Here is a 21053-nt window from a genome sequence, read left to right as displayed (position 1 = left end):
AAGGACAGCTTGGCTTCTTTTAAGTTTTGGCAATGATGGACAAAGTGGCTAGCACACCACGTGCAGGCTTTTGTGTGGAAGGCACCACGCGCAAGGGGAGGGGAGCTGCACTCCACCACTTTAAGGGAGGAGTCTCAAGAATTTGTGCACAAAGATTAAGGCTACTTGCCCTGACCGGTTCGGCTCAGTGGATAGAGCCTCGGCCTGCGGACTCAAGGGTACCAGGTTTGATTCCTGTCAAGGGCATGTGCCTTGGTTGCGGGCACATCCCCAGTAGGGAGAGTACAGGAGGCAGCTGATCGATGTTTCTGACTCTCTATCCCTCTCCCTCCCTCTCTGTAAAAAATCAATAAAATATACTTAAAAAAAAAAAGATTAAGGCTACCAAGGTGACTAATAATATTCTGGGGGAGAAACTTTGATGCTATGCAAATGTCCTGCTTCTCTTTAAAGGTTGGCCTATTACCTTTTCCGTTAATCAGTACAGTCTATGTGCAGCGATTATTATAGTGGTGCTCTGATGTTAATTTTCTTTTAAAATATGTTTTTATTGATTTTAAAGAGAGGGTAAGGGAGAGACATAGATAGAAACATCCATGAGAGAGAATCATTGATCGGCTGCCTCCTGCACGCCCCCTTCCTCCCGACCCCCCGACCCCCACTGGGGATTGAGCCCAAAACTCAGGTATGTGCCCTGACCAGGAATCGAACCAGTGACCTCTTGGTTTATGGGTCAACCACTGAGTCACTCCAGCAGGGTCTAATGTTAATTTTCTATTTTCATCATTCATTTTACATTTCTATACAGTGGGGCCTTGATTTATGAGTGTCCCGACTAATGAGTTTTTTGAGATACCAGCTGTCTCTCGGCGGATTTTTTTGCATTGAGTTGATAGAGTAATTTGAGTTAACGAGCTCCTTAACGAGCTCGGTCTCGGAAAGAATTAAACTCGTAAGTCAAGGCCCCACTGTATTAGAATTCTGCTCTCAGGATAATTTGTCCCTTCTCCCTCATTTTTAAATCGATTCAATAATGTCTTTAAATCAGTATGAACTGCGCTAATTTATCTTATTATTTGGGTTATAATCCAAGACTGTTGGTATTTATTTTCTTGTTCAAATTGTCCCAGCTGTGGCCAGTGGGAGTTCTTTCATGCTGGCTCCTATGTCCTTTGGCTTTTTTCTTTTTTAAAGCACTTTCTGGCATTGGAAGATGCTCCAAGATCAGTTTGCATTTTCTCTGACCCAACCCTAGAGTCAGCCATTTCTCTGAGGAGCCCTGGTTCTAGAAACCCAGATCTGGGCGGTGAGTTTACTCATTGCTACTAGGATGTCACTGCTTTTGGGGGCAGACAGAGCTAGGAAATATGTGTGTGTGTGTCAGAACCCATGCATGCACACATATCTGTATTTATTTTTGTGCCTATTAAAAATAAACATGTCATGCTGATAACCCCAGTCTAGCACCACATCGCTTATCTGTAATTTAGTTACCCATGAAATCTGGCCGTCAGTGTCTACAGCATGTGGACTATTTGTTCAAGGCTCGCATAGAAGCAGATCCAGAACTGTTAGCCCCCGAGAAACAAATGTACTGACTGTCCACTGTTTCTGTACAATGCAGAGGAAACATCTAAGCTAAGCAAGCAAAGCTGTGGTTGTGAGCTGGAGTTGGCCCTCTGGCCTCCACTCTGAGACCCTCATGCCTGCTCTGGTTGTCAGTTCACACCCTGGTGCAGCCACGTTCACCGGCCTCAGGACGGGTTGGTGGAGGGTGGAGGAGGCGGGTGGGGACCTCTGCTGCAGTCCCCTGATTCTCTCGATGGGTGGGGGTTGGAGAGGAGCATGAGAGGCATTTGGCCCTTTCAGAGGTGCAGACACGGCTCAGTGAGAACGGCGAACACTGGGTGAGGTGTCCTCTCCAGGCAAGAGCCCTGGCAGCAGAACCTGCCAGGCGAGTGTGCCGGCCCAGGCATGCATTAGGCAAATGGGTTGTGGCAGGATTTGAGGCCAGGGCTGCCTTTTCCGGAGAAGGGACCAGGCTGGGCTGGGGTGGGTGTGGTTTGGGTAGCTGGTGTTGCCTGGGGCCCTGATGGGGCCTGGGCTGAGTCCCCTCCTAATGCCTCTGTGAGGATACAGCGGTGAGCAATAGCACGGGAGCTGGGAGCTAACGTTGGGCTCTTACTGCACATCCCAGCTCTGCTCCCGTCTTGCTTCCGTTCGCAACAACATGCAGAGCGGGGGCCGTTGTCATCTCCATTTTACAGATGAGTCCACCAAGGCTCAGAGGGGCAGCAATTCAGCTGAGTCTGGCTCCAGACTCCCAGACCTTAATATTTACATGAGAGCTGGGCAGAGAGACACACAGGGTCCCTGCCTCCCTGGAGCTGGGGATCTAGGGCACAGATGTACCAGAAGAAGAAACAAATAACCAATGTAGCCCTGGACGGTTTGGCTCAGTGGATAGAGCGTTGCCCTGTGGACTGAAGGGTCCCGGGTTCGATTCCGGTCAAGGGCATAAGCCCAGGTTGTGGGCTTGATCCTCAATAGGGGGCATTCAGGAGGCAGCCAATCAATGATTCTCTCATCATTGATGTTTCTCTCTCTCTCCCTCTCCCTTCCTCTCTGAAATCAATAAAAAAATATTAAAAAAAAAAAACAGTGTAATTTCAGATGGTGCTGTCATGTGAGATTGAGGAGGAGGGACCAGCCTGGAGGGGCTGGAAGAAGGGTGCTTCGGGCAGACTTCTTCCCAAGTACCAAGGTCTTGGAGTATGTGAGGAACGGGGAGGCCAGTGGGGCTGGGAGTAAGGGGGGGCAGTTCTGGAGAAGGAAGGAGGAGAGACTGTGCAGGGCCTTATGGGCCCTGACTAGGGCTGGATGTTTACTCAAAGCGACATGGGGAGCCCGGGCAGAGTCTGGAGCAGGGAAGGGGTGTGATCTGAGTTTTAAGAGCTGTTGGCTGCAGGTATGGAACGGGGTGTAGGGTGGAAGCACAGATCCTCCAGGAGGTTCCTGACATCTGGCCCAGTCTTGGGAGCCCCATTCCTTTGGGCCCCAGAGAAAGCAGCGCCCGGAGGAGGCAGGAGTGGGAGGTGCTGGGCCCCTACCCACCGACCTACCGCAGCAGGAAGAGGCTCCCTCCACTTCTGAGCGAGCCATTGGAGGTGAGATTGCTGCCTGGGAGGTGTGAAGCAGCCACCCTCCCACCAGGCTGCAGCTTCCCCTTGCAGAGGGTCACTTACGGAGAACCTGCTGCATGCGGGGCTGGTTCTGCTGCGCGCGGGGCTGGTTATGCTGCGCGCGGGGCTGGTTCTGCTGCATGCGGGGCTGGTTCTGCTGCGTGCGGGTATTTTTCCAGGCTCCTTCCAGCCGGCTAGGTCGCCAGGCTGTAGGCACTCGCTGTGCACAGGGTTACCCCCACCCCCTATCGGCAGTACCCGCTGTGCCGCCCGCGCGCGCTGTGATTGGTCAGAGCGGGCAGGAGCGCTCTGTCTCGGAACAGGGGGGACAGGAGCCCGGGATTCTGCCAGGGGCTACCTGGGGTCGCACCCTGGCCTGCGTGTCCCTCTCCGTCCCTTACCCGGACGTCTAAGATCCACCCCATTCTTAGCCTCCCGTTCAAGTTCATCGCCCCTGTGGCCGGCAGAGGCTGCAGCAGCCGAGGCAAAGGGCACGGTCCTGGGACCGCCAGGCCCAGCCCCCCTTCCGGGCTCTGGCCTCTGGTCTGAGGGTGAGGGAGCTGGGCCCGGCCAGGGAGCTCCTGGGAACGGGGGGGGGGGGGGGGTTGGGGGTGCGGGGCCAGCTGGGACTGGCCCGCTGAAGGAGCGGAAGCCTGGAAGAGGCGTGGGAAAGCGACACACACGCGCGCGCGCGCACACACACACACACACACACACACACACACGGTTGGAAACTGGGAGAGAAGCAGCGAGAGAGACACACAGAGAAAGTGTACAAGATACACTCATTCACTCTCTCTCTCACTCACTGGGGGGATACACGACGGACTCAAATCACTGCTCCCTGGGGCTGGCAGTTTGGTGGGGACTCAGCCCAGAGGAACCATAGATGAGTAAGTCCCATTTTTAGGAACAGTAAGGGTAGGGGATGGAGTAACCAGGGGGCGCAGGACCCACATCCTCCTTATGGGGGGGGGGGGGGCGGATGTTCCCACAAGAATCCTTCCTGCGCTGCCCGCCCTCGGAGGCCCCAAGCCCGGGTGGAGCTGCCGGGACCTATGTGCCCCGGGAGGGGACTCGGGCTCCGGGAGGGGACTCGGGCTCCGGCCGCCCCGCAGGAGCCCCTTCCTAACCCGCGCTGCCCGGGTCCCTCCCAGACCCGGCGTTCTCGGGTCCAGTCCTGCAGGGTCAGGTGGAAGGTAAGCGGGAAACGGGAGGGACCAGTGCCCAGGAACCCAGCCACCGATGGGATCCCTCTGCGGTGGTGACTGGGGAGGAGGCGGGGGGCGGGGGCGGTGAGAAGAGGCTGCAGCTGCCCCGCTGGGAACCCTCCCCCTTCCAGGGTCTCCAGGTCCTCCCACCGCGACGGAGCGTCCCTGAGCGCCCCAGGTCCGGAAGGGGCAGCCGAGGGCTCGCCGGTGCCAGTCGCCGCCGGGACGCGCTCTGATGCTGGAGCGGATGGCACAGGCTGGCAGCCCAAGGGGCGGGGCAATTGCTGGCGACCGCCTTAGCTCGGCTTTGAGGGCCAGTCTCCCCCCACCCCCACCCCCCTTTCCGCCAGCCGTCTTCAGTCCCGCCCCCACGAGCGGCACCCGAACTCTGGGCTCCAGGCTGCGCGACTGCGGGGGGCGCACGGACAAGGCGCTGGGTGAGTGCACAGCACTGGGCCCTTGGGACGCGCATGGCTTGGTCTGGCCCGGAAAGGTTGCTCTGGCCACTCCGCGGGTCCCCTTCCTTGGAGTGCCCGGGCCTCTCCTGGAGGCGGAGAAAGCCAGCGACTTTGCCGGTGTCGTTGCATGGATGCTGGCGCGGGCTGGGGCGGGGGGGGGGGGAGGGGGGGACACGCCTGGAACCCTCAGGCCTTGTCCTTTCTGGTCACTGCCCTGCAAGTTTCCCTACCTGAGGACCGCTGCCTGCCTGCCGGGGCCAGGCGGGAGGTGCGGGGGCTGGGAGCCTGTTTGCCGAGTCCCCGTCAGAGAAAGGGCAGCCCGTGTCTGCGTGTGTTTGATGCCCGCTCCCCGCAGCGGGACGGAGCCCCAGCCTCTCCGTGGGTCTGTATTTGTGCCTGCTTCCCTGTGCACAACTGAGGCCGCCTGGCAGGCACTGGACCCAGCCAGGTCCAAACAAGTCGGTTCCCGTCCCCAGGCCGTAGTTTTCTCATCCGTGAAATGGGACCTGCGCGACTGTGTGTGTAGCCGTTTCCGCGTGGCTGTGCTTGTGTGGGAGCACGAACACCTTTGTGTCTGTTTCTCTGCGAGGCACTTCTTTTCCGCTCAGTGTCTTCGTCTGTACACGGGGCTATGGTGAGAGTCGTCCAGGGGATTAAAGGGCCCAGGCGCAGGGGATCATTATCATGCTTTCATGACACGTGTGCCTGTCTGCTGGCGCTACCCGTGCATTGTGGGCCTGTCGGTTGCCCTCGGGCTCGGGCTCTGTGAAATGGGCCGATGGCTCAGCGTTCTCACGGGTTTTTGCGGTGGGTGAAAGGGCAGGAACAAGCCCTGTGTGCAGCTCAGGGCTCCAGGCTGAGCATGGGTGGAGGTTGTGAAATTGTGGCCTGTGTGGCTGTTGGTATTGCTGTATGCCTCTGCGTGTTGCTTTATCTACGGATGAATGCATTTCTGTGTGTTTTTCAGATGGGATCTGACCATTTTTGCCCTCGTTTGTGACCGTGTACATATATATCCTTGTCGGTGTGTCACTGTATTTGTGTGTCCCTTCCTATGTGAGGCTGTATTTGTGTGCTGCATTCTGTTTACGATTGAATATACTTCTGGTTATCTCGATGATGTGCGAGTTATGAGTATCCCTCAGGCACTGTGGGACTGTGTCACCCTGTTCCCTATTATTATTTCTGTGTCGGCCTGTCACCATGGCCATCCCCCTTCCATCCGGAACTCCCCCTGCTCCCCAGTGTACCTGGGAGGTGGAGGGGAGTGGGTTAGGGCCCCTCGCCCCTTTGGCAGCGAGGATGGTTCGCGCCAAGCCTGACACTGCACCGCCTCTCCGCAGCCTCGGGGCGGTGGCCCATGGAGTCGGGGCTGCTGCGCCCTGCGCCGGTGAGCGAGGTCATCGTCCTGCACTACAACTACACCGGCAAGCTCCGCGGCGCCCGCTACCAGCCGGGCGCGGGGCTGCGCGCCGACGCCGTCGTTTGCCTGGCCGTGTGCGCGCTCATCGTGCTGGAGAACTTGGCTGTGCTGTTCGTGCTCGGACGCCACCCGCGCTTTCATGCGCCCATGTTCCTGCTTCTGGGCAGCCTCACATTGTCTGACCTACTGGCGGGCGCTGCGTATGCCGCCAACATCCTGCTGTCCGGGCCGCTCACGCTGCGCCTGTCGCCGACGCTCTGGTTCGCAAGAGAGGGCGGCGTCTTTGTGGCGCTCGCCGCCTCGGTGCTGAGCCTCCTGGCCATCGCGCTGGAGCGCAGCCTCACCATGGCGCGCCGGGGACCCGCGCCCGCAGCCCGAAGGGGGCGCACGCTGGCCCTGGCGGCCGCCGCCTGGGGCCTGTCGCTGATCCTCGGGCTACTGCCAGTGATGGGCTGGAATTGCCTGGGCCGCCTGGACGCCTGCTCCACCGTCCTGCCGCTCTACGCCAAGGCCTACGTGCTCTTCTGCGTGCTCGCCTTCCTTGGCATCCTGGCTGCCATCTGTGCGCTGTACGCGCGCATCTACTGCCAGGTGCGCGCCAACACGCGGCGCCTTCGAGCTGCTGGGGGCTCCTCGAGCCGGGCACGCCGCACGCCGCGCTCTCTGGCCCTGTTACGCACTCTCAGCATAGTGCTCCTGGCCTTTGTGGCGTGTTGGGGCCCCCTCTTCTTGCTGCTCTTGCTCGACGTGGCGTGCCCGGCGCGCGCCTGCCCCGTGCTCCTGCAGGCCGACCCCTTCCTGGGCCTGGCCATGGCCAACTCTCTTCTGAACCCCATCATCTACACGCTCACCAACCGCGACCTGCGCCACGGGCTCCTGCGCCTCCTCTGCTGCGGCCGGCGCCCCCGGGGCCGGGGCTCGGGAGCCTCTCCGCGATCCGGGAGTGCCGCTGGGGCTTCGGAAGGCCTGCACCACTGGCTGCCCCCCAGCCTGGATGGCAGCTCCATCCGCTCTGAGCGCTCATTGCCCCAGCGGGACGGGCTGGACATAACCCTCTCTGCCGGCGCACCCACAGCCCCAGGGACCCGGGTACCCGCGCCAGCCGCAGAATGACGCCCTCTGACCGGCCATTGCCCTTCCTAAGAGCTGTTTCGCAGACGTTTTCTTTTTTAAATAATGAACTCTATAGGAAACCCAGCCGAAGATGGTGGAGAAAGAAGACGCAGGGAAAGGTATTTCATTGGCTGGTGTGAAACCCCACAACAGTGAACAAAACTGACAAAAACCACACTCTTTGTGGAATTGACGTCCTGGTGGGGGCACAGGAGATAACAGCGTGAAGAAATCATGGAGATAGTTCCCGTGACAATGGGTGATGTGATGGTGTCAGGGGAGGCCTCGCTGCAGAGGTGGTGACATGTGCTGTGAGCTGAGACATGACTGAACACCTGAAGCAAGAGCGTTTCCTGTGAGGGGACAGCAGGTGCCACGGCCCCGAGTGGGAGCGTGCACACAAAGGCGGGGAGGTGACTGGCCGCATCACTCAGGGCCCGTGGGCTCAGGGGAGGACTGTACTTTTGCTCTACTTGAGGCGGGAGCCATGGAGAGTTCTCGGTGAGGGAAGGGCTTGACTTGGTTCAGTGTTCACAGACCTCTGTGTGAGGCAAAGAACAAGGTGGTGGCTGCACTGGCCACGGAGCGTGATGATGGGGACTCTGACCACGTGGGTTCTGGATAGATTTTGGAAACAGCAGACAGAATTACTGAGGAATTGAGTGTGGGAGCGAGAAAGGAGTCCAGGACAGCTCTCCCTCCAGCTTAGAGGCGGGAGCACCAAAGACAGGGCACCCTGCAATGGGACTCTGGGAGACTCAGCCAATTCTGAGCTGAAACAAGATTTGAGCGTGTGTCAGATCCTTCATAAAAAATAAAAATGTAATAAAATAATACGACCAATTACAGCTTATTGTGCCTGGCTAGTCATCCCACAGTGGTAGGTCCAGGACACACCTTTTACTCACCCTCACTGCAACCTGGCAAGGTGAGCTTCCCCACCCCCGTTTTACAGGGGAGGGAACTCTAAGCGGTGAGTACCTTGCACTCGCCCAAGCTGTCAGGCTCCTAGGCCTGCAGAGGTGCAGGCTGGGTTTCTGGCTCCTCCGGAATGGGGGGCAATTCCAGAGCCCCATTTGTGCCCATAAAAGGCTCCAGACTGCTGGCCACGGTCCCTGGCTGTCCCCAGGCGCATTCCTGACTCCTGTGAGGTGGGGCCCCGATGGGGAAACTTGTAGCTCAGACTGTCACACGCCTCCTGTCCAGAGACAGCGGAATTTCAGGCAGCTGTAAAGTGTTTTGGGGGCACTAACCCAGCCTAGGGGGGCCCAGTCTCTGCGGGCCATGCTCAGGCCTCCCCGACAGGCCAGGCACACAGGAAACAACCTATTTCTTGGAACACAAACACACTCATGCCTGGGGTCACAGTCTCAGGACTGGACCCAATTCCCAACCCAGCCTAACACTCCTTGCCCCAGGCTCCTTTAATTTTCCAGGGGAGCCTGAAGCTCACCCCATTGTTCAGTTGTTTAATGATGTGATGGCAGATTTGTTTGTTCACATTTTACAAAATTCAAAAAGTGCTAGTTACCTCATTGGCCATGATCACTGTGGAGGTTCCTGGGAAACTTCCAGAGCTATCTATACTAATAAAAGGGCAATATGCTAATTAGACTGGGAGACCTTCCGGAGACCTTCCGGACACCCTTCTGGGCAAAGCCGGGGGCTTGGCCAGCCTGCAAACTGCCCCCAAATGGCCCCTCAGCTCCTCCACCAGGCCGGCCACACCCCCCACAGGGACCCTCACCCCAATGGGGCATGACCAGCCTGCAAACAGCCCTCCCCTTACCCAGGTTGGCCCCACCCCCCAGCGGAGACCCCCCACCCTGAAGCGGGTGTGGCCAGCCTAAAAAACGGCCCTCAGCCCCTGACCCAGGCTGGCCATGCCCCTCAAGGGGACCCTCACCCTGATCCGGGACCCCCTTCAGGAAAGACCAGCTGGCCCCCACCTGTGCAGCAGGCCTCTATCTATACTAATAAAAGGGTAATATGCTAATTAGACTGGGAGACCTTCCCAGATGTCCTTCCAGACAAAGCCATGGTGGCGGGGTGAGGCAGAGGCAGTTAGGGGCGATCAGGCCAGCAAGGGGGGGGGGGGACATTTTGGGGCAAGCAGGCCGACAGGGGTGGCAGTTGGGGGCGAGCAGGATGGTGGGGGAGGGCAGTTGGGGGAGAGCAGGCCAGCAGGCAGAGTGGTTAGGGGCAATCAGGCAGGCAGGCAGGCGAGCAGTTAGGAGCCAGCGGTCCCGGATTGAGAGAGGGATGTCCCGGCAGTTGGACATGTCCTGAGGAGTCCCAGATTGGAGAGGGTGCAGGCTGAGGGACACCCCCCACCCCTGTGCACGAATTTCATGCACTGGGCCACTAGTCTGTGAATAAATGAGCTGAAATGTTAATACATCTTCTCTCTTTTTATACAATTTTAGCACTGCTCTGCATCTTGTTTTGTTCACCTAATAGTAGATCTTGGAAACTGTTGTCCATCTACAGATTTTGTTCTGTCTGGCTGCCTTATTCCACTCAGGCTGCCATAACAAACACCACAGCCTGGGTGGCTTGAGACAATAGACATTTATTTCTCACAGTTGGAGGCTGGAAGTCCAAGATGAGGGTGCCAGTGTGGTTGGGTGCTGGTGAGGACTCTCTTCTGGGCCAGAGACAGTTGCCTTCTGGTGTAGAGAATTCAAGGAGCTTCCTGATGTCTCTTCTTATAAGGGCACTAATCCCCTCATGGGAGCCTCCTCCTCACGACCTAATTTAAACCTAATCAGTTTCAGTCATAGCACTTGTTCTTAAACACACACACACAACATTTTAAAATATTGAGGTAAATATTCATACAGCAAATGTCTTGCTCCTTTTCGCTGACAATATTACTTTCCAGCATGGATGTGCCACTACTTACTGCACTAGGACCCTAGGGGTACTAGGAGACTCATGCAACTGGGAGGTGGTGGTGGTGGGGCACCCCACCCCATCCTCCGAGGGGGCTTAATCCCAGACCCCAAGCAAGGACGTTGAATCCTCCAAATTCACTCTGGAGGCTGGCAGAATCCTTTCTTAGACTAACGTATGTTCAGCCTAGCATTCCCATTATTCACTTAGTTTTATGTTTCAAAAAACTTAAATCGCTCAGTGGGCGTGGCTCAGCGGTTGATCACCAACCTATGAACCAGGAGGTAATCCATTAGATTCCTGGTCAGGGCACATGCCCTGGGTTTCGGGTTCAATCCCCAGTAGGGGATGTGCAAGAGGCAACCAATCAATGATTCTCATCATTGATATTTCTCTTTCCCTCTCCCGTCCTCTCTGAATTCAATAAAAATATAAATTAAATAAAAATGAAAAACCTTAAATCCATTTACTTAAAATTTAACTTTATATAAACAGCATGGCCCTAGCTGGTTTGGCTCAGTGGATAGAGCATCAGCCTGGTGACTGAAGGATCCTGGGTTCGATTCCGGTCAAGGGCACATGCCTGGGTTGTGGGTTCCATCCCCAGTAGGGGTCGTGCAGGAGGCAGCTGATCAATGATTCTCATCATTGATGTTTTTTGTTTGTTTGTTTTTAAAATATATTTTATTGATTTTTTTACAGAGAGGAAGGGAGAGAGATAGAGAGTCAGAAACATCGATGAGAGAGAAACATCGATCAGCTGCCTCCTGCACATCTCCCACTGGGGATGTGCCCGCAACCCAGGTACATGCCCTTGACCGGAATCGAACCCGGGACCCCTCAGTCCGCAGGCCGACGCTCTATCCACTGAGCCAAACCGGTTTCGGCCATCATTGATGTTTTTTATCTCTCTCCCTCTATAAAATCAATAAAGATATATTTAAAAAAATAAAAATAAACAGCACGAAAAATAGCAATAGCTGCCCTGGCTGGTTTGGCTCAGTGGATAGAGCGTCGGCCTTGGAACTGAAGGGTTCCAGGTTCGACCCTGGTCAAGGGCATGTACCTTGGTTGCGGGCACATCCCCAGGAGGGGGTGTGCAGGAGGCGGCTGATCGAGGTTTCTCTCTCATCGATGTTTCTAACTATCCCTCTCCCTTCCTCTCTGTAAAAAATCAATAAAATATATTTTTAAAAAACAGCAATAGCTAACATCTGCTGGGCGCTAGCATTCGCTATCATTTCACAGGGAGGAAACTGAAGCATGGAGAGGCCAAGTTTCAGTCCCGCCGCACAGAGCCGGGGGCGGCAGAGCTGGGGTTTGAACCCCCGCACGCGCTGGCCACGCGCCTCCAGGTTGGAGGCAACTGGAATATAAAGACCAGGAGAGCCCGGCCGGCTGGGCGTTTCTGGCTGCGGCCGCCGGCGCGAGGGCAGGAGAGCTGGTGCTGCGAAGCGGCTGCGCGCTGAGGCGAGGAAACAGGGCGATGGCAGGGGCAGCGAAGGGGTAACGGGGGCGCCCCTGGCCTCGCGCGCTCGCCCGGCGCCGGCTCCGCTCCCAGGGCTCAGGCACCCGAGGGCAGGGCGGGGAGTCTCGGCTCCTTCCCTGCCGCGCCCTCTCCCCGCCTCCTTCCCGGCGACTCAGCCTCGCCCCGACCCGGAGCCGAGGCCCCGCGACAGCGCAGGGGTCCCCGCGTCCCCGACGGTGAAGGTGGGGCGGGAGCCGCCCCCGGCTCGGCCGCGGCCGCTCGGCGCCCGGGTGTCACCACCGCGCCCGGAGCCGCCGCCACGTGCAGGGCATCCCCGCCCCGCAGCGAGCGTGAGCGAGGCCACGCGGGGGCCGAGGTGAGCGCGCCCGCCGCGGCGACAGGGAGGGTGTCCAGGTGCCGGCAGGGCTCGCCCGGCCTCGAACCGGGAACTCGGATCCCCGCGGCGCTGACCACGCGGCGCTGGCCGCGGGGATGGACGCCGTGCTCGCCGCGCGGGGGACGTGCAGCCTGGCGACGGCGGCGGGCAGGGGAGGGGAGCGGCCCGGGCCGCGGGGACTTTTATTCTGACACCGCCGCCGCCGCTCTGCTTAGTCACGGTGACCGCGCGCCCCCCCGCCCCCCCCGCGCGCTGCGATGGAGGCGCCCGGGCCTGGGCGGCGGAGGCGGAGCCCGAGCGCAGCCATGGCGGGGTGAGTGCGCGGCCTGCGCCTGGGCGGCGGGCGCGGCGGGCCGGGAGCGCCTCTGCGGCCGTGCGGGGCGGGGTGGGGGTGGGGGGGACCGGGAGACGCGGCCCCGCCGGCCCGTCGCTCGGGGTCCCCGCGGCCCGGCGGAGGCCAGGAGGGCGCGGCTCGAGTCCTGTCCTTTTGTTGGACGGCGCGGCTCGCGGGGTTGCCCGGGAGAGACGCGAGCCGGCCGAGGGGCCCTGGGAGCGCCGCTGCCACCGAGGCGCGGGGACCCCGGGACGTTGAGGGGCTGGATCTGCGCCCCGGGGTAGGCAGTCGCGGGGCCGCGGTGGGGTCACTTCCTCCCTCCTCTGGGCTTCGGTGGCGGCTCCTGCGGGGCATGCGCAGTCCCGTCCGTCTCCCCCCCACCCCCCGCGTTTGTGAGCGCCCAGGGCCCAGGGGGCACCGTGGACCCATTGGCCACCGACCAAGAGACTGGCCAGGGGCCTTGGCCGGGAGAAGTGGCCCGCGGCGCCCGGGGCCCAGGGGAGGAGGCGCCCCGCGGGCACAGTGGAGGGGCAGCCGGCCAGCCGCAGCCCGCTGACCCTGCGCCTTGGCACGTTCCGGGCTGGACGTGGGGGAGGCGCAGGAGAAGGTGGTGTAGCCCTGACCTGCACGGGGCTCCCTGCCTTCCGAAGCGCCGGGGCGAGGGTCAGGGCGATGGGCCGCCCCTCCACGAGCAAGCCAAGCAGCTCATTTCAGTTCTTGACCAGGGCGGTTATGGGAATGAAAACGAGGTGAATGTGAGCTGAGCCCCGGAAAGATAAGATGGAGAACCTGGGGAGCCCCTTGCAGGTCTCCCCCGACCCCCACCTTTTCCCACGCAGGACCTTTCAAAACACCACTCATGCCCTGGCTTTCCAGGCCCCAGAAGACCCCCCTTTCTGTAGTCGTTATCTGTCATTACACTCTTCCCTGATTCTCCGGGTTGTCGCTCTCATTCTGCCTTTGAGCCTTTGCACTTGCGGTTCCCTCACCTGGAAAACTAACTCCCACCCGCACCCGCTTTCATATATTCATTCTTTTTGTCTCAGCTCCACCACAGGCCTGGACCGCCCACGTTAAAGTAACTCTCCCCAAGTCACACTGTCAATGCTATTGTCATTTTCTTCATAACTCCAGTTTCTACTCAAATCTTGTTTATTTTATTTATGGCCATTTCCTCCCCAGGTGTCAACTCCAGCACAGTTTATGTCTGTCTTTGTCACTGCTATGTCCCCGGTGCCTAGAACAGTGCCTGGCACACAGTAGCTGATCAATAAATGTTGGTGAAATGAATGAAAGAAAGAGTGAGCTGGACATGATCTAGGAAGGGAAGGGCCAGTAAACCGCTGGAACAGAGTGAGCAAAGGGAAGAGGACAGGGGCTGATTGTGGAGGGCTTGGCAGGTCATTTGGTTTTACTCATGCTATAGGGAGTTGGGGGATTCTGAGCAGGGGAGGGACATCATCTGACCTGTTTTAAGATGGACCTGTGGGCTGGCGAGGCTATGGGACATTTAGCAAGAACAAATGGATGCTGCTTCACCTGGGCCTGTCAAGGAAAACTGGTCTAGGAGTCACTTTATTTTTAAAAAGGAGGCCTGGCGCCAGGCCCTGTCCCCAGCCCTGTGCTCTCCCTCCTCCAGGCCCCTGAGTGTCAGTGGTGGTGTTGTCCCTTGTCACCTGGAACCCCATGCAGCCGGAACCCAGGCCTAGCGGGGCTGGGGTCCACACCCGATTTCTGCCCCTGAGGTCGCAGCGCCCTGAGGGTTCAGGGGACACAGTGATGTACGCCTCCACCGAGTGCAAGGCTGAGGTGACACCCTCCCAGCATGGCAACCGCACTTTCAGCTACACGCTGGAGGACCACACCAAGCAGGCCTTCGGAATCATGAATGAACTGCGGCTCAGCCAGCAGCTGTGCGATGTCACGCTTCAGGTCAAGTACCAGGACGCACCGGCTGCACAGTTCATGGCCCACAAGGTGGTTCTGGCCTCATCCAGCCCTGTCTTCAAGGCCATGTTCACCAACGGGCTGCGGGAGCAGGGCATGGAGGTGGTGTCCATCGAGGGCATCCACCCCAAGGTCATGGAGCGTCTCATCGAGTTCGCCTATACAGCCTCTATCTCCATGGGTGAGAAGTGCGTGCTCCATGTCATGAACGGTGCCGTCATGTACCAGATCGACAGTGTCGTCCGTGCCTGCAGTGACTTTCTGGTGCAGCAGCTGGACCCCAGCAATGCCATCGGCATCGCCAACTTCGCTGAGCAGATTGGCTGTGCTGAGCTTCACCAGCGTGCCCGAGAGTACATCTACATGCACTTCGGGGAGGTGAGTGAGGGGACGGGACATGGAGCAAGGCTTGGGGGTGGTATGAGAAGGACCAGGGATCAGGGGTGGTCATCACTCTCTCCCTTGAGATATGAAGGGTGAAGGCAAGCAGCTGGAGAAGAGCGGAGCTCTGAGCTTCTAGTGTACACATCTAGGGCGACGCTGGGAAACAGCTGAGGCGAGTGAGACCTTCATGGGTATCTGGGCTCCCTGGTTTCTTGGGTCCAGAGTGGGGATAGGATGCAGCCAACACAGCAGCAGCTCAGCCCTGGTGTGTGCAGAGCAGGGCCCGGCATTTCAGGCAGTCAGCAAATATTTATTGTAGACCCATGACATGCTGCTGACTGCAAATGTGACCCTTAGACGTGTTTTCTTTGGTTCATGCAGTGTCATCCTATGTTCTTGGTTTCGTTTTCATTTTTACGTGGAGGAAGTTGTGAAAGCAGAAATAATAAGTGCTTGAGTCTTTGCTGTGGGCCAGCCTGTGTTCTAAATGATTTCCATCCTTTAAATCATTGAATCTTCTTAACTATCCCAGGAGGAAGTATGCCTGGGCTACTTGGAGGGCTTTCCTAAAAGTATTCAAAATCCTCCTTCAGTGGCCGGGACCAGCGGGGTAGACATTACTCTGGTCACCATTTCTCTTCTTTCCTCTCCGCCACATGTGGGGTTGACCAGTTGTCCCGAGGATCTGGACAGCTAGCTTCCAGAAAGGCAGTCTGCAAACAGGCTTTTCCACTGCCCTGCATGGTGCTTGTTGAAGGGATTGCCTGGGCTTGGAGCACCTGAACAGTGGTAACCTGCTGATGTGGGGTCTATTTTTATAGACCAGTGCCTGACAGGAAGGATTTGCCCCAGGGCCCTGTATGTCCTAGGAGCAGCCCCATTATGAGCTACTGATATAATCCCCTTTATAGAGGAGGAAAACAAAGGCATGGAATGTTTCAGATATTTGCCCAAAGTCATCCAGTTAGAAAGTAGGGAGCCAAAATTACAACTCAGGTTGCTTTCTTCAGAGCCTGTACTTTTTTTCCCTAGAATATTCTATTGCTATTATTTTTTCCTTTTTTTTAAAATTTATTTTTATTTTTTTTAATATATATTTCTTTATTGATTTCAGAGAGGAAGGGAGAAGGAGAGAGATAGAAACATCAATGATGAGAGAGAATCATTGATTGGCTGCCTCCTGCACACCCCACACTGGGGAAGGAGCCCGCAACCCAGGCATGTGCCCTTGGCCGGAATCGAACCTGGGACCCTTCAGTCCACAGGCCGATGCTCCATCCACTGAGCTAAGCCGGCTAGGGCTATTTTTTCCTTTTTTTAAAAACCATATTTTTATTGACTTCAGAGAGAAAGGGAGAGGAGAGAGAGCTAGAAACATCAATGATGAGCAAATCATCGATTGGCTGCCTCCTGTACATCCCCTGCTGGGGATCAAGCCTGAAACCCAGGCATGTGCTCTTGACCGGAATCGAACCTGAGACCCTTCAGTCTGCAGGCCGACGCTCTATCCACTGAGCCAGACCGGCTAGGGCTATTTTTTCCTTTTTAGTAAATATGCCATTTGAAAAAGTAATATCATTAAAAAAAAAAAAAGAAAAGGTAGCCCTGGCCGGGTAGCTCAGTTGGTTAGAACGTTGTCCCCATATGCCAAGGTTGTGGGTTTGACCTCCTGTCAGGGCACATACAAGAACCAACCAGTGAATGAATGCATAGATAAGTCGAGCAACAAATCAGTGTCTCTGTCTCTCTCTCTCTCTCTCTCTCTCTCAAAATAAATAAATAAAAATTTAAAAGGTAATGTTCTTATAGTTCAAATAAAAAATGAAACAAAAAAGATACACAGTACATTGTGTCTTTGCCCGTTTACCTGAGTACTTATGTACTACATGCCTGGCACATGGTATTAACGCCTTTAATCCTCACAACCAATGAGTTCATACTATTCAAACTCCCATTTACAGATGATGAACCAGACTGTCAGAGGCGGGTTGAGTGACTTGTCCAAGGTCACTACAGCTGAGGCCTTGGGGGGGACACAGGAGTCAGCCTGTCACGCTAACCCCCTTGCAGGTGGCCAAGCAAGAGGAGTTCTTCAACCTGTCCCACTGCCAGCTGGTGACCCTCATCAGCCGGGATGATCTGAATGTGCGCTGCGAGTCTGAGGTCTTCCATGCCTGTATCAACTGGGTCAAGTACGACTGTGAGCACCGACGCTTCTATGTACAGGCGCTGCTGCGGGCCGTGCGCTGCCACTCGCTGACACCCCACTTCCTGCAGATGCAGCTGCAGAAGTGTGAGATCTTGCAGTCAGACTCCCGCTGCAAGGACTACCTGGTCAAGATCTTCCAGGAGCTCACCCTGCACAAGCCCACACAGGTGATGCCCTGCCGGGCGCCCAAGGTGGGCCGGCTCATCTACACTGCTGGTGGCTATTTCCGCCAGTCACTCAGCTACCTGGAGGCCTACAACCCCACTGATGGCACATGGCTCCGGTTGGCAGACCTGCAGGTGCCTCGAAGTGGCCTGGCAGGCTGCGTGGTGGGCGGGCTGCTGTATGCCGTGGGCGGCCGGAACAACTCGCCTGATGGCAACACCGACTCCAGCGCCCTGGACTGCTACAACCCCATGACCAACCAGTGGTCACCCTGTGCGCCCATGAGTGTCCCACGCAACCGAATTGGGGTTGGGGTCATCGATGGGCACATCTATGCTGTTGGTGGCTCCCATGGATGCATCCACCACAACAGTGTGGAGAGGTAAGTAGCAGGGCCAGAAGGGGTGGGCTCAGAGGGTCCCCCAGCTGACAGGTCCCAAGCCATTGGCATTTGGGGATTTCTCCTATTGTTGAGTGCCTGTCTCTACAGCCTGCTTTCAGGTAGTAGAAACCTCAAATTAAAGCTAAATTCGCGGGAGACTTCTAGTGGTGACCTTGGATGATGTGTCTGGGCCTGGGAACTGCGTACAGGGCCGTCACAAAACCATACAGCTCCTTTGTGCAGACTTGGAAAGAGTTCCATCAGGTTGAAATTGATGTAATATGCTAATTTTGTTAAAACGCAACCCCTCACTGTCGTCAGCCCCCAAATTGTTGTAATAGAGTCTGCGGTCTGGTGTGTGGCACGTGCCCTCTTCGACGTGGTGCCCGGGTGCAGTGCAGCCTGCGCTGCTGTGCGGAGTGACCCTGCGTTTAGGGCCAAGCATGTTGGACTTTTGACTTTTGCATAGTTTAGCCCTCTACCTTCTCTTCTTCCAGAAGTGAGACCCAGGATATAGGTCTCACCTGGAGAGCCTGTTAAACTCGCCAGCCCGCTGCTGGAGCTGTGGAGGTCTGGCATTGGTGGGTGGGTTTGGAGCAAGGCTGGGGAATGGAAATTTTAAACAAATGCCCCAGAGGTTTCTAATGCCTGTGGTCTGTAACTAGGATGATGGGATGATGCATCACCCTTAATAGGCTATTTTTGAAAGGAAAAAAAAAGGACACTATTAATTATTCCAGGAGCACAGGCATGAACTGGAGTTGCCCAGGCCCCCCTCTCTCTGAGATCAAACTTTAAGAAAAAACATCCTGGGAGGTAGCCTCGTTGTTAGAATTGGGGTTCTGTTTTCCGAGAGGGCTGGGTCAGACCCCAGCTCCATTGCTTTTTTGATTCCACGGGTTTTTTTATGTCCTGATGTACCTCTTAACCCCTTTGTGCCTCCATCTTATCATCTTTGAAGAGAGGTGACAATAATGAGGACCCCTTGCCCACTAGGCTGGGGCATTGGTGAGATAGCACACATAAGACTCAGCACAGGCCTTGGAAGTGGTCTGATGAAGCCAGCAGGGTCCAGCAGGTGTGTGTGTGTGTGTGTGTGTGTGTGTGTGTGTGTGTGTGTGTGTAAAACCTTGAGCACATGACAGCTATGAACCTCAGTTTCCTTATCTGGAAAAGGGAGCTACTGATAACTTGCACCTTAGAGAACAATTGTGAGGATTAAAGAGCTAGACCTAGCAGAATAGACCTAGTGGAATACTGGGCTTTAGGAAGTGTTCCTTGGAGGACGGCTGTGACTGCTGCTGTCGTTGTTATTGTGCCCTTGCAGGTATGAGCCAGAGCGTGATGAGTGGCACTTGGTGGCCCCAATGCTGACTCGAAGAATCGGGGTGGGAGTAGCTGTTCTCAACCGGCTGCTCTATGCCGTTGGGGGCTTTGACGGGACGAACCGCCTCAACTCAGCCGAATGTTACTATCCAGAGAGAGATGAGTGGCGAATGATCACACCCATGAACACCATCCGAAGTGGGGCAGGTGGGTGGGGGCTGAGGGGAGGGGGTCATGGAGGATCACCCTCCCTGCCCCGGGAGTGAGACTTGGCCAGGCCTGAGTGAAGCCTGTTGTTTCCATCTTGAGTACCCTGTGGCACACACAGGAGAGCTAGATTCTGACATCAACTTCCTCTTTCCTGGCTTAGTTTCTGAAGGGTCCTTTCGGAGAGGGAGGAGGGAAGGGGCCCCCCAAGAAGGTGGTGGCTGGGGCCCCCCAGGCCAGGCCCCGGAGTCACCCTTTCTTCATGGTGTGGTTTAGGAGTCTGTGTCCTGCACAACTGTATTTATGCGGCTGGGGGCTACGATGGTCAGGACCAGCTGAACAGTGTGGAGTGCTACAACGTGGAGACAGAAACGTGGACTTTCGTAGCTCCCATGAAGCACCGGCGAAGTGCCCTGGGGATCACTGTGCACCAGGGGAGAATCTATGTTCTCGGTGAGGCCCTGGGCGTGGGGACCTGGGTAGAGAAGACGAATTAAGTAACCTCATCGCTGGGGGGCTGGCTCAAGTCACATAGGAAGGCTTCTTGTGGTTTCTCCCTCCTTTTTCTTTCCCCTGCCCTTGGAGGCAGTGACCATCTCCGCTGCTATCCCTGCAGGGGGCTACGACGGCCACACATTCCTGGACAGCGTGGAGTGTTATGACCCAGACACGGACACCTGGAGCGAGGTTACCTGCATGACATCTGGCCGGAGCGGTGTGGGCGTCGCTGTCACCATGGAGCCCTGCCGGAAGCAGATCGACCAGCAGAACTGTACCTGTTGAACCACTTTGGTTTTCTTGGGCAAAAAATGGTCTCATCAGGAGTATTGTTTTTGTACAAAAACAGGGACAAAAAAAAGCTACAGAGCAAATGCGTGTCCACCAGGATGCGAGGCTGGGATGCCCTAGTGTTAGAATGACTACCTGGAAGGAAAAGACCGGAGTGGGAGCCCGTGAGCCCGTCAGAATAGTCCCAGGAATGTCCAAGAGAGTGCCAGGGGGCGGGGGGGGGGGGGGGGTCCAGCAGGGTGGGTTCCTGGGAAAGAAAACCTCCCATCCACTATCCCAAGAAGGGGCCTGGGTCCCACACCAGCAGACGCCACCTCCCTTTGGGGTGAAAGCAAGTCCTGAGGTCAGGCTGGTTTTTGTCCCCTGTGTCTCTGTGATTGGTTCCTAGAGGACTGGGAAGGAGCCAACTGAGGCCTTGGGGGTGAGGCCCTTCAGGAGGTAGGGACCCCAGGATGCGCCTGTACATAGAAACCACTGGATATTTTTGTCCTGGACAGTCGTTTTGTTGATAAGTAACCCTGTAACTTTCCAATGAAAATAAAGAACAAACTAACTAGTGTCTTCTACCTCTACGCTCGGCTCAAGACCTTGAACCCGAGGACAGAAAAGACTCTTCTCCTGAAATGCACTCGAGTCTTTGATCTTTGATTCAGGCCTTAGATTTGAAACCAGTTTGTTAACTGCCCGTTGCCTGTTGATATGTAGGGCATCTTTCTCCTGCAGGCAGGACACAGAGCCCGCTCTGTCTCTCACTTTGGGCTGCTTCGAAGACAATGACCTAACTCCTGACACATCTCCCAGGCCCTGAGGGGCTAATTTCATATGTGCACACAGTTTCTGTTTTAGGGCAAACCATCCCCAACATGCTTTCCAAATGTGGTGAAAATCTGTCTGGTCATTTTAGTGTACTTCAGTCACAGACTGCGCCTTTTCTTTTATTGAAGTGCCTTTAATAAAAAAGACGGGTTTTGGCGAATTTTCTTAGACAAAGGGCTCAATAGTCTGGTCCCTTGAACAATATGTGTGAAGGCAGTATGTGTTCTGGATCTTCTGCCAATCCACTCTATTCGTTTTGTGGGGGTGGAAATAAAATGAAGTGTGGTCTCCACTATAGGCATACCTGAGATAGCGTGGGTCTGGTTCCCGACCATCACAAAGTGAGT

The 21053-nt window shown here is 56.4% G+C and overlaps 2 protein-coding genes across 4 annotated transcripts; both read left to right on the top strand.

Moving 5' to 3' along the window:
- Positions 1-2792: 2792 nt before the first annotated feature.
- On the top strand, positions 2793-9176 carry S1PR5 (sphingosine-1-phosphate receptor 5). The gene is made up of 3 exons (XM_036315242.1): positions 2793-3167; positions 4525-4830; positions 6195-9176. The coding sequence occupies exons 2-3, from the start codon at positions 4629-4631 to the stop codon at positions 7385-7387; spliced, it is 1395 nt and encodes a 464-aa protein (XP_036171135.1). The 5' UTR covers positions 2793-3167; positions 4525-4628; the 3' UTR covers positions 7388-9176.
- Positions 9177-11991: 2815 nt separating this feature from the next.
- Positions 11992-20456, top strand: KEAP1 (kelch like ECH associated protein 1). 3 transcript variants are annotated; one of them, XM_036313189.1, is made up of 6 exons: positions 11992-12126; positions 14121-14806; positions 16883-17568; positions 18896-19101; positions 19378-19554; positions 19718-20456. In XM_036313189.1, the coding sequence occupies exons 2-6, from the start codon at positions 14168-14170 to the stop codon at positions 19882-19884; spliced, it is 1875 nt and encodes a 624-aa protein (XP_036169082.1). In that variant the 5' UTR covers positions 11992-12126; positions 14121-14167; the 3' UTR covers positions 19885-20456. The 3 variants fall into 3 exon arrangements, with proteins under 3 accessions (XP_036169082.1, XP_036169081.1, XP_036169080.1); XM_036313188.1 differs by lacking the exon at positions 11992-12126 and adding an exon at positions 12335-12460; XM_036313187.1 differs by lacking the exon at positions 11992-12126 and having other exon boundaries at positions 12634-14806.
- Positions 20457-21053: the final 597 nt, after the last annotated feature.

The sequence above is a fragment of the Myotis myotis genome, unplaced genomic scaffold (genome assembly GCF_014108235.1).
Source record: "Myotis myotis isolate mMyoMyo1 unplaced genomic scaffold, mMyoMyo1.p scaffold_m19_p_6, whole genome shotgun sequence".
Lineage (NCBI taxonomy): Eukaryota > Metazoa > Chordata > Mammalia > Chiroptera > Vespertilionidae > Myotis > Myotis myotis.
The sequence above is the reverse complement of the archived record's forward strand: the minus strand, read 5'-3'. Positions and strand labels throughout refer to the sequence as shown.

What these genes read in the sequence shown, in the direction of transcription:
- KEAP1 (XM_036313189.1), top strand. Translation starts at nt 14,168, where the DNA reads ATGCAGCCGGAACCCAGGCCTAGCGGGGCTGGGGTCCACACCCGATTT. An exon ending in TCTACATGCACTTCGGGGAG is followed by an intron (nt 14,807 to 16,882) that starts GTGAGTGAGGGG and finishes ACCCCCTTGCAG; the next exon opens with GTGGCCAAGCAAGAGGAGTT. An exon ending in CACCACAACAGTGTGGAGAG is followed by an intron (nt 17,569 to 18,895) that starts GTAAGTAGCAGG and finishes GTGCCCTTGCAG; the next exon opens with GTATGAGCCAGAGCGTGATG.
- S1PR5 (XM_036315242.1), top strand. Translation starts at nt 4,629, where the DNA reads ATGCTGGAGCGGATGGCACAGGCTGGCAGCCCAAGGGGCGGGGCAATT. An exon ending in GCGCACGGACAAGGCGCTGG is followed by an intron (nt 4,831 to 6,194) that starts GTGAGTGCACAG and finishes GCCTCTCCGCAG; the next exon opens with CCTCGGGGCGGTGGCCCATG.